The sequence below is a fragment of the Pararge aegeria genome, chromosome 16, assembly GCF_905163445.1.
Source record: "Pararge aegeria chromosome 16, ilParAegt1.1, whole genome shotgun sequence".
Taxonomy (NCBI): domain Eukaryota; kingdom Metazoa; phylum Arthropoda; class Insecta; order Lepidoptera; family Nymphalidae; genus Pararge; species Pararge aegeria.
Genome location: NC_053195.1, coordinates 3225062 through 3237389, shown reverse-complemented (window position 1 = coordinate 3237389; position 12328 = coordinate 3225062). Strand labels below are relative to the sequence as shown.

The 12328-nt window shown below is 36.2% G+C and overlaps 1 protein-coding gene across 1 annotated transcript in view; it reads right to left on the bottom strand.

Annotated features, from left to right (window-relative positions):
* Window positions 1-12328, bottom strand: part of LOC120630586 (tRNA dimethylallyltransferase) — a 334518-nt gene that overhangs the window by 39474 nt on the left and 282716 nt on the right. The window contains exon 4 of the mRNA XM_039899852.1: window positions 6552-6675. Within this exon, the coding sequence (XP_039755786.1) occupies window positions 6552-6675 (124 nt within the window). The remainder of the gene's footprint in view (window positions 1-6551; window positions 6676-12328) is intronic.

Genomic DNA, 12328 nt, shown 5'->3' with positions numbered 1-12328 from the left:
CAACCCTGTTGTTAGATACGTAACCACCCCGGGCGGTTGGAACAAATCGTATATCTAGGGTAAGTATAAAATGAAGATTTTTTTTTATATACCTTTATCTGTAAGTCCTCTACCATACAAAGGCAATAGGTACGCTTTACAAACATATCGACAGCTTATCTTTTTTATAAGTCAACCGCTTTTCTACCTCCGACGTGCGTTGTGTTTTTAAATGCAAAGTCCCGGGATCGATCCCCGGCAAAGGTGATTTTGAAATTTATAATTTCTGAATTTGCTCTCGACTGGTCGGATCGGCTTTGGCCTTGGCTAGTTACCACCCTAACTTGCCGCTAAGCGATTCGCGTTCCGGAACAATGTTGCATAGAATCCGATTATATGGGTTTAATATAACTGTAATATTCTTAACTGTTTAGCCTGCTATCTTAGACTGATTTATAACCTACCGGCAGGTTGTAGTCAAATTGTAGTGGAATGAAAAAAAAGATGTGCAAGGCGAATATTAACATTACAAAGTCCACCGAACATCGGTGGCGGATGAACGTGTGCTTTCACCATAAATTTCCCAATTACCCCGATATAAGATCACTGAGATGACCAGTGCGGGTGGTAGGTCGACAAAACATCACAAAAATAAGACTATCAAAAACCTCTCGCATGGGTGGCGAGCATTGACACTGCAAAGGTCATCGAACATCGTTGGTATGTCGCAAATTGCGCAATGAAAGTTATTTATACAACTAGAACAGCCTGTATATAATAAGGCTCTCACGTAGGGTGCGCAAACAGGTGGTGGTGCCACCACTCGCGTGCCACCAACAAAGGTTCGACCGATTCACTAAATTACTTTAATCATCATGTATTTTCATTTTTGCTATCTGTTGCTTAGTCAATACTACATTGCAGCTGGTATAGTGATCATAGTCAAATATTTATTTATTCATATAGACACGTAGTTGGCACTTTTATACGTACCCACATTACATCAGAAGTCCCTGGATTACAGAGAAAAAAAGAGGGGAAAAAAATAATCATCTCGACTCAAAACTTTTTTTTCATGTAGAAGCGTTCATATATAATATACTAGCTGTTGCCCGCGACTTCGTCTGCGTTTGATTTTGTTTTTTGATGTACTATTAAATTTAGTTGTAGCTCTAAACAAATTTAAAGTATTCAGTATCGCTAAGTCTTGAATGAGGGGTTTGCTGCTGTCCGCTGAGGAGTTCTGTCCTCTATCTCCGATCACAGTTTGGGCAAAATTAAACACATATAACCTCTATAATACAAAAATAATTATTTATATCGGTTATAATTCGTCAGAGTTATGGTGTAAAATCGTAAAACACTCATCCACTCTCCCAAAGGAACCGAGCTTAATGTCGGGATAAAAAGTATCCTATATTACTTCTAACACTTCCAAGAATATGTGTACAAAGTTTCATGAGGATCGGTTAAGTAGTTTTTGCGTGAAAGCGTAACAAACAAACTTACATTGACATTTATAATATTAGTAGGGAAGTAGGGATAGGGATGTTAATGTAGTAGTAGAGTTTTTGTGACAGAGCTCGTCCGGAGAAGTACTATCCGCTGTGCTTTCTTTTGCCGCGTAGCAGCATTGCAATGCTGTTTTCCGGTCTGAAGGAGAACAGAAAAGTATAAAAAAACAAAGTATACAATTTTGGCAGCCTTATCTATTCATAGCGATTACTTCCAGGCAACCAATGGTGAAGAAAACAAATACAGAAAATAGACGTAATAAAGAAACAAAAATAAAATATCAACTGGCAACCCTAATAGGTGCGTAAGCGCATCAAAACACCTGCTAAGGGTGCGGAATGCTTAGTTTTAAAAACTAAACTTTTTTACCTAATTAATTGTTATTAAGGTGTTGCTAGAATTATATGGATAATCGGATGTCACGACAGGTAGACAGGTGATTTAAAAAAAAAACAAAGAGGGTCATTAAAATTTTATCTTATTATTAAGTAATGAGCAGATGCCTCTTTTTATGGATTTAACGAGGCATTTACAAACCTAAAACGTTGTGATCGAATCGCGATAGAGTTATCTCATTGGAAGGTATAATAAAAACAATGGTAACATATTTCGTCCCCTAAAGTTTACCGTTTCCCAGTTAAAAGAACACACGGCTCTCTAATGCGTCGTCAAATTAAAGTTGAATTAAAATTTTGATGACCTCCGTAGCGCAACGGTGAGCGCTATGAATTTACGTAGGAGGTCCAAGGTTCGATTCCCGGCATGGGGCATTTGGGAATTTATAATTTCTGAATTTTCTCTGATCTGGTCTGATTTGATTATTTATTTATTTAAAGACGAGCGATTGCGACTACACTAAGCGATTGAGTGTTCCGGTGCGATGTCGCGTAGAAACCGATTAGGGGTATGACTACTATAGTCTCTAACAGTTTAGCCCGCTACAATCTTAGACTGCATCATCACTTACCACCCGGTGAGACTGCAGTCAAGGGCTAACTTGTGGAGGAATGAAAAAAATTAAATTAATATATTTGATTTTATTTTTCAGTGCGTATTGGTGGCAACTTATTACTGTAAGTTCAAAGGTCAACGGTCAAAGGTCAAAGTTCTGCGTAGACTGGTGCCAATAATGCTGCATTTACTACTACTTTTCTAAAAAAAAAAAGTGTCAGGTCCTTAATTTGATTAACTTAAATGTGAAGGTATAATTTTAATATCAAATGAGGTACAAATTTTGGTGAACATTGTACCCGATTTGTGTTAAATAATATATTTGGTAAACAGTTGAACATAAGTCAATTTCGAAAAGGTCGAACTACAAAATAATTTAACTGCATAATAAATTTAAAAAAAAAATACCTTTTAAATAATAACAAAAGCTTAATTAGAATACTGAAAGCACCTGTAGGTTAGGTACGCTTTAACAAGCAAACGTTATGATAATCCATAATAAAAGTTGCTCAGCTAGCGTGAGGCTACCAAGGTGTTGGCCGAGGAGATATAAGAGTTACGTGCACAGTATTTCCATAAGGTTTGATGCACAATTGCATTTTAAAAGTCGCGTTTACCAGCGATGCTGTATTAGTGCGACCACCGATGTATTGAAAATTAAGAATAGAATAGAATAAAAAGTCTTTAATGCACATAAAAATAGAAAGCTAGTTTAACAGAACGAACGATAATACAAAATATATGCGCAAAGGCGGCCTTATCGCTTAAAACGATCTCCTCCAGACTGCAATTCGCAAATTTGAAAATTATATTCATTACATATTAGTATATGTACATACATATTTATTTAAGGTTAAATAAGCATAATATTACATATATTTATTTGAGGTTATATGTCATTATATAAACTTAAATAAATATTACCATTTAAACATACACACAAAATTATATAGATATTTAATGTACGTTCACAAAATAAACTAGTTAATGCTAAAAGTTAGTAATTCATTTAAAGGAAATTGTAGATATACAATTTTACAATAACCTCCCTTTTGATATCTTAATCTATTATATCTTGGAGACGTCACAAAAAGTTTAAAGTTTGTATTAAACGTAAGCTTATAGAAAAGTCTTATTATAGTATAAATGAAGAGTGCATTATTCCTCTACCCAGGTTGTTTTGGAAGCTTGGAATTTATCAGGTTATTTGGTTGATACAGAATCGGCCTGTTGGTCGTGTTTGCACGCTCGAACTACATTCGCAAACTTGAAACTAAAATTTTAAGTTTGCGAATGTAGTTATTGCTGTCATCTCACTACTATGTACAAATTTTGGTACACATCCAGTGCCATATCTATGTGTCTATAGAACTGGCAGTGGGCTAATTTTCACGTATTATTATCTAGCTCATGTCGGGAGCATTTAAAACTTTTGTTAAACACTACACCTTTGTCGTTCGTACGATTTAAACCTTAATAACAGGAGCCAGGTGCTCTGTTTATGGTTTTGTTTTAATTTTTGCTCATTCGCGGAATAAGTCGCGTGGTGGAGGCTTGTTAATTATATTGCGGTAGGACAGGAAGCGCCCTACAAATGGTACTAAAGTTAAAATGGCGGCGTAGATCAAACGCGCTAAATTGAGTTTTTATTTATATTGTTTGCAGGGCATAAAGGGCAAGGCGACCTATCAGGTGGTAAAGACATAAACTTTAATTTCAGATTATTTATATCCTTGCACAAGTACTTGGATAGTTAGACCTACGGAGTTGAGAAATAGGAAACAAAAAATTAAATACGTCCGTTGCGTATTCAACAGGTTACTACGTATAATATTTGCATTAAAAAAATAGTAGCACTTGCTCAATGAGCCAGTTTTGGGTTAATTTTTGGTCAGAATACCACCATGGTCTAATAAGTTTAACATATTGGATTTTTCTACCAATGAATTTTCATTCCGTTTTGCATTAACGCAGCTTAGCGGTGTGCAAGATGACGCAGTATAGTAGCATATGTGCACGTAGTATTTAGTGAGACAACCTCTTTGTATACTCATTGAGGGTACCGGTGCGCAAGCAAAGTCAAGCAGGGCTGCCGCGGCTAGCTCTCCCCCTGGCGTGATGCTTATGATGAGTTCTGTACTTTTAAAATGTATAATCTTTAACGGTCAAGGAAAACATCGTGAGGAAACCTGCACGCATGAGATACCTCTGTTATGTTCTCAAAGGAGTGTGAAGTCTACCAATCTGCACTAGGCCAGCGTGTTGGACTCTGGGAGCGTAGGTTAACAAGGATCGTGATGATGATGGAAATAGAAAATATTCATCAGAGAAACTCAATACGATAAATTTTTGGAGTTCTGACCCCAAAACTAGGAAATCCCGTATTATAGGGTGATAATGATGATGATGGTACTCATTACAGATATGCTAGTACTGAATAATGAGTAAACCCTGGTTAATTACCAGCGACATACTGCGAGTACCAGAGATATCCAAGACTTCTTGCAATAAAAGTCTGAGGATTGTGCAGATTACATTGTAATAGTAACGATATAAAAGTACTTACGCCAACCATTTGCGGTGCCAAACCTACTTGCACCTGCAGATATAAATTACTCGAATGTAAGAACAAAAGTGATGTGAGTATCCAACGGGAAGGTCAAGGAACTTTGAGTGTTAAGAAACATAATTTCTATACCATACTAAACTTTAAAGGTGATGATCCAAAATCGCAATTGTTTGCGCACCGGTACCTTCAATGAGTATACAAAGAAGACTCACTTTACACTTTTTACACACTTGGTACAAGTGAAATCTTAATAGCTTAAAACGCACATAATTTAGAAATGTTAGAGGTGCTGGGATTCGAACTGGGCCCCTCCAAAGTTAAGTCGAAGTATTAACCACTAGGTTATAACCGCTTCACTACTTTATCATAAATAGATTAATATACTATTATAGTTCGATGCGTTTTTTATCTCGGAGCGGGTTGCGCACATCTGCTAGTGTTTTTTGTGTGCAGATGCACTTTCGTAGCACCTGCCAATCTGTGCGAGCGCAGGTGGATGCAATGTTTACGTTTTTTTACACTGTATGTAAAGGCGCGGCCATCTTTACACGTCTAATGACCTGCGGACTCTAGTGATATTTTTAGCGCGCCTTTACCGTACTGGAATTTTATTGAGCCCATTTTTGATTAGATGGTAATTAGCTAAGTTATATAGCTTTTTTTTTATTTATACACTTTATTTGTACACCACAAATAGGAAAAAAAAACAATGGACACAACAAAAATAAACTTAAAAAGTAGGATACAAAGGGCGGCCTTATCGCTTAGTAGCGATCTCTTCCAGGCAACCTTAGGCCTAGGAAAGAACAGGAATGGCGAACCTTTTTACATGCCAGGAACACGTGGCGCCCTCTGTCCGACAACCTGAGGCGTAGGCTAAGCGCAGTGGGGTGAATAGGGTCTTCGACCAGGTTACGCATGAGACAGGTACATGGAAAAATTCAATGGAAAAAATCCCTTCCAATACGAGTTATATAAAATAATTTAGGTAGGCAGTGCTTTTGTGCATGTATGAAGTGCACGCCACTGGTTAAGCCTCATGTGCCTGAAATTAAACCGGCAACCATGCCCTGCAGATCGGAACACAGCAATGCTGGACTACAGCAATGCTATATTATGAAAATTAAGTTTAATTTGCTATACTCCGCGAAAAGCAGGATAACCTGTATGGTGTAATTTATAATTTCTTCAATCCTTATACTCAACACCAAACAGATCTTCGGCAATGTACCCTCTACGCACGTTTCACTCCGAAACCGGAGCATCCTCAGGAGATGTTGACTTTACAATGAATAACTGTTAAGGAGGAGATGTTGAGTTGTTGAAAAAATATCCCCGATTTTAAAACACTCTTGATTATTTCCATGCTCCTATTTGCCTTAGCGTGCTGATATAAAGCCTATAGCATTCTTAGATAGATGGGCTATCAAACACTGAAATAATTTTTCAAATCGGACCAGTAGTTCCTGAGATCATTGCATTCACGTAAACAAAAAAACAAAACTTATCAGCTTTACATATTAGTATAAAATGTCACCTGTTCGCATTTCAACCACAGTATGATGGTCGCTCCAGGTCTCCTTAGCTGCCCTTCGGTAATCTTCTGCTGGTCAAGAACCTCGCTGTGACGCCGACCCGTTTTGAGCCAGACTTCTATTGCCCTGTAACAAGAACAACCAATAAAGTTCTATTTTTCGTGTGTCTGTCAAAATCACCTAACTAGACAATCTCTTGACAATGACGTAAAGAATCGTCGGTATAAAAATAAAACATAAAAAAAAAACCTAAAACCAGAAATAAAAAGCATAAACCAACTAAAAATATTTTAAGTCGTTGCCAAGTAAAATGTAAAATTTTCTAAGTACCTTCCTGGGCACTATAGAGAACGCTATTCAAAGTGAAGCTCCTGTTTTTTTGACGTCGGTTAAAATAAAAGTTATGATATGAAAATGACCAGTAGCATTATTTTTTCCACATAAAGAAGGAATAAATATTTTTTTTATTATATCCCATAGGGAAAGCGCAAAGGTATATCACCGTACAGCCAAAAACGGATCATTAAATTCGTCTGCTCTATTTTTAAACATTTTATCAACTTGGTACTTTTTTAGCATCTAATTTGCAAGCGCACGATGTGTCAGATGTTCGGCGTACTAACTACTCGTAATGGGTACTTTATAAGTCTTAAAGTGCACTTTATATAAGTCCCTGAACCATAACTTAAAATACTTCTACTAAACTGTTATTTCTCTGATCTCGACGCTTGCTTTATCGTGTTTATAGGTACATAGATATAAATAGATGCGCTATATCAATACTATACTATACTTACTTAATAATATAAATGCGAAAATGCGTTCGTTTGTTTGTCCATTCTTCACGTCCTAACTAAGCAACCAATCAACTTAATTTTTAGCATAGATCTTTTTGAAAGTAGGAGTAATCTAGGCTACTTTTTTTACTTGAAACGACATCAAAACATGGTTCAACATCAACATCAACAACTCCCAAAGATGGTTCTCTGTAAACTGTTTTTTACACCAAATATCGTCCTTTCTTTAAGTCCTAACAAAGTAACCAAATGCCTTATTCGCAGCGGGTAACACCGTGGAGCACCGCTAGTATTTTTTTAAGGTGAAAAAAATATAATATATACCTACGTCCTATTTGAATATAATCACTCACACATCTGTTATTACTTACTAAATAAGTCAATTAACTGCAGTGAAATAACAATAAAATAAACCGCGCCATAAACATTACAAAGGTATATAATTAATCAATCATATAAACTTAAAGAAAGCTTTATTAGTCTATGGCTCTCGTTGGCCGTTACCTCAATCATTATGTTTGTATACTCTTTGACCTCAATATAGAAGCGTCTGAATATTGTGATCTACGCCATAGATTTATTAATCTACAGTCGGTTGTAAGACAGCGAGTTTACTATTTTACGATACCTCAATAATAAATCAATAGTTTTTAAAGAGTCATAAACGAAAAAAAGTTTAAGCAACAAGCTAATCATAAGGAGAAGACATAGCGCATGAGCGCTTTATCACTACTTATAGGATAAGAATGCAATACAAAAAAAATCTGGTAAAATTAAAATTTAATGGAACACATGTGATGTTATAAGTAAAATCAGGTAAATGGATATGATAAACGACATAGTTTTTGTATTTGTGATGAAATATGGTCATAAAAAACAAGTACGATATCCAGGAGTAGAGCATGGTATTTTTTCGGAGCCTATTGCGGCTTTTATTATAGATTTGTAATGGTGCTCAGGTTGACCAACAAGAAAAGGTTCAAAGTACATCAATACAACATAAAACTCATCTAGCTAGTTTTACTTTAGCTGCGAAGCGTTTTGTGTAAAATCCGTTTTGAAGTTCGAAATAGAGTTTGAAAAATAAATTATCCACTTCAAAATAATATAGAGTTATGGTATATCCCGTATTGTTTACGATACGGAGTTATGGAGGAATAAAGCAAGAATAACAAGCCGACGTTACGCCTAGAACCGATGAGTTTCTTTATTTAACTTGGTTAAAATCTGTAACTGTCAAATTGGAATAACTATTATTCAATTACAATTTCAAAGTGACACGCCCAATACCCTAGATATTTGTTCGGACTCAGTGGTCCGGTCATTTGGCAGAGGGGAACATAAAGTACTTTAAGCTTCTCCCCCTATACTGAAAGGGTCGGACGGAGATGCTTTATGTAAAACCGAATGGTTAATAGACGTGTGTCTAGTGCCAGACAGAAAAAAAAACATAAGCAACAGGTGCGGGTCGACGACCTCGCTTACATCATGGCGGGAAAAAAATGGCAGCTCAAAATCTTGTTAGGTTAAAGATTCGGTCGATGAATTCCTACATTATTACGATTCGTTTTTAGTTATGGCCTTGTTAATTTTCTTGAATGGATTGTAAGCATTATTATGGAAGCATATTTCAAGTTATTTAGTATTTCTGGGAATCGAGTTTTTTGCGTTCAAGCATTTAATCTTTTGGTGTTTAATATTCTTGCATACTTTTTTGTTAGCAAAACTAAGCACCTCTTATAATTTTAATATTATCTCATCTATACTCTATACCGAATAATAATATTGGAGTGTCTTGTTGGAATTTTGTAATAGAACTGCTTGACTAAAGCGTAGACAAAATCAAAATTTATTTATTTCTAGTAGGCCTAGTTTATAAGCTCATTTGATAAATCAAGTTAGTGTGTTTGTAGTGAATCTACCATCGGTCAATTCCCGAGCATTACTTCGTGAATAATAAACGACAGTCCAACTAGGAACATGTCACGGTGTTTTACAATTCTTTTTCAAATTACAGAATCTGTCTGTCCGTTTGACAGTCTGATTCTGATGACTCAACTGACAGACAGGCGGCAGGCTGTCTCTATTCATTAGAGACTACCGGTTCTCATGGAATACAGGAGCTCCCATTAATTTGTGTCGTTTGCTTCAAGGGTTCTCACAATTAGAGTCTCGGTAGCCTAACGCTGAGGGCTAGCCTAATCGAAAATTCTTAGATTAACTTTTTTTTGTTTAGTTAGACGGTATAGCTAGATAGCTCTAGACTGTATTCTCACCTGCTGCGTTACGACCATCACTGATTAGACTGTTAAAACACTTAAGATGATAGCGTCCATGATGGTAGCAGGCTAACTTGCTGAGGGTGTAGCAGTTAAATTAAATCCTTCCTATGCGGTATCGTTCAGGATCTTCAGGACTAAATCGCTTGGCCGCACGTCTTTTAGGATGGTATCAAACCTAAATATAGTGGAACCAGACCAGAGGAAATTCAGCAACTAATTTAAATGCCAGGATCGAACATCAGACCTCCCTCTTCTAAGACCACACCACACACCACTGCGCCAGGCAGGTCTACAGGTTAATTACCTAAAATTCGATTAAGGCCTGGGTCGGTCATTCTTTTCGGTAGATTTCTGGGTCACAAAATTATATTTTTGGGTTTTTTTACCTAAGAAAACGTCAGTACCAGTTCTGTGTTAGGAAATTGGAGTGCCATAGAGACAGAGAGAGGGTCTCTCTCCCGATAGATATAGAGATAAAGGGAACCGCAACAATGACTCCACGATACTGTTAATGCAAGATGGACACGATCAACGTTGGTCGAGTTGTGCCCGAATATTGGATGCACCAATAAAGAGCCATAGAGAAAGATATAAAGATAAATTATTTATTGCACACACTTAAAAATCAAAACTACACTAACTATACACATGGGAATTAAGTTTAGCGAGCTTTAAGCGATCTTTGAAGCAAATAATTACGGAAACGGGATAATGCAATTAGCAATTGGTAATTTTATTTATACATAGAGGTGCGTGCCGGTGTTCAAACTCGTGGCCCCCGAAAAAAAGGCCTACGTCCTAACCACTAGGGTATCTTTTTTTTTTTTTTATTCCACTACAAGTAGGCAATTGACTACAATGCACAGCTAGCATGGGCAGTAGACAATTATATCCCCGTGGGAAGGATAAAAAATTATCTTCTCCCACAGCTTTATCAAATCTTAGAGCAATGGTGCACAAGTCGAAATAATATCCAAATAATATATGTGTAATAATAAATGGAGGTTAACTTCTCCTATTCAATATTCCCGGGCTTTAGGAGGTGGACACGTTAATTATATGCCTCGTTAGGGGATATAGTCGGGGGATATAATTTTCATCTCATGCTCCTAGCCCTGCTGGTGGTGATAATGCAGTCTATTATAGCAGTTATAAACCATACCCCTATTGATTACTACGCCATCGTACCGGAGTTAAGTGAATAGGAGGAGGATAAGTAAAACGGAGGAGGATAAGTAAAACGGAGGAGGATAAGTAAAACGGAGGAGGCTTCGCAACGCATCTTTGTCGGTAGTAAGTAATTTCAAGAAGTTGGTAATAAGCAATCTGAAATATAAAAAGTTTAAATAATAAGTCGTATTAAGTAGTTAGTTAGTTAATGCAGTGATGAATTATTTATAATTTTTGTAATAACTGTAATCTCTTTTAAACTTTTTAAGTAGCCCTATTTTTTTATTTTTTTATTTATTATTTATGTACCATAAATTGTGATTGTGAACATAAGATACATGAAGTGTACAAAGGAAAGCTTATGTCTATAAGAGATCTCTTCGAGCTACCCCAGGATGTGAGTAAGATGATTTAATTGTGGTATAGGTCAAATAAAGGTACAATATACTTCATAACTACTAAGTTTTTTAATATAAGTTTAGTAATTCGTGACAATGATGTGGGTCTTGTGCTCATGCTATTTTATTTTTAGATGTAATTTTTGTTATTTTTGTGCATGACTGTCTGTTGTTCCTAATAAATAAATAAATAAATAAATAAACTAGCCACGGCCTTAGAGCCTGCCACCATACCAGATCAGCGAAAATTCAGAAATTAAAAGTTCGCAAATTGGGATCCAACCCGGTACGTGCCTTATATTCAAAAAATTCAAAATTCAAAATTCATTTATTTCAAGTAGGCCTAATATAAGCACTTTTGAAACGTCAAGTCTGTCTGTTTGTAGTGATTCTACCACCGGTTCGGAAGGCAGATTCTACCGAGAAGAAGCCGGCAAGAAACTCAGCAGTTGCTCTTTTCCAACATCAACAATTTACATTTTGCATTTTAACATTCATTTTTCTATCTTGTGAGAGCTGAAAGCGGAGCCGGATGCTTCCAAGCAACCTTGTCATTATGGTGTCATATGACCATAGCACTCACCATTGCGCCAGGAAAGTCGTCAAATCACTACTTTCTACTAGACCGTCGAATATAAGAAAATAATAAATTCGTAACTAACGTATCCCTTATAAACTTTTTGCCATCTCAGCCTTCGGTCGGGCAATTGCCGACAACTGTGCCCATCCGCTCCTTTGTCACGTCACTCGTTCATTATTTCATTATTTGTACGCGCGGAGAAAGGCAAAAGAGGAAATTAATACACTTTGGCCTTCTCTCTTCGTTGGAATCCATTAAGCCGGTCGCGTTTTAAACACCCCTTAAAATATGGTCATGAATAAAAATTTGATAATTAATCTTAATTTATGTTTCGTTTATTAGCGAATCTATATACCTAAAAACATAATAAAACATTTTTTTATAAAAAAATGTGTTGATGTAAATTACTTGCAAATTAAATGTAATGTACGCACCTATTATTTTGTTTTTTTTAATCGCTATTATATTATATTATTATGGATACTTAGAGAAGTTCATAAAGGTTTTAGGATGTTCAAAATAATCATTTCTCAATACAAATATTATAAATGC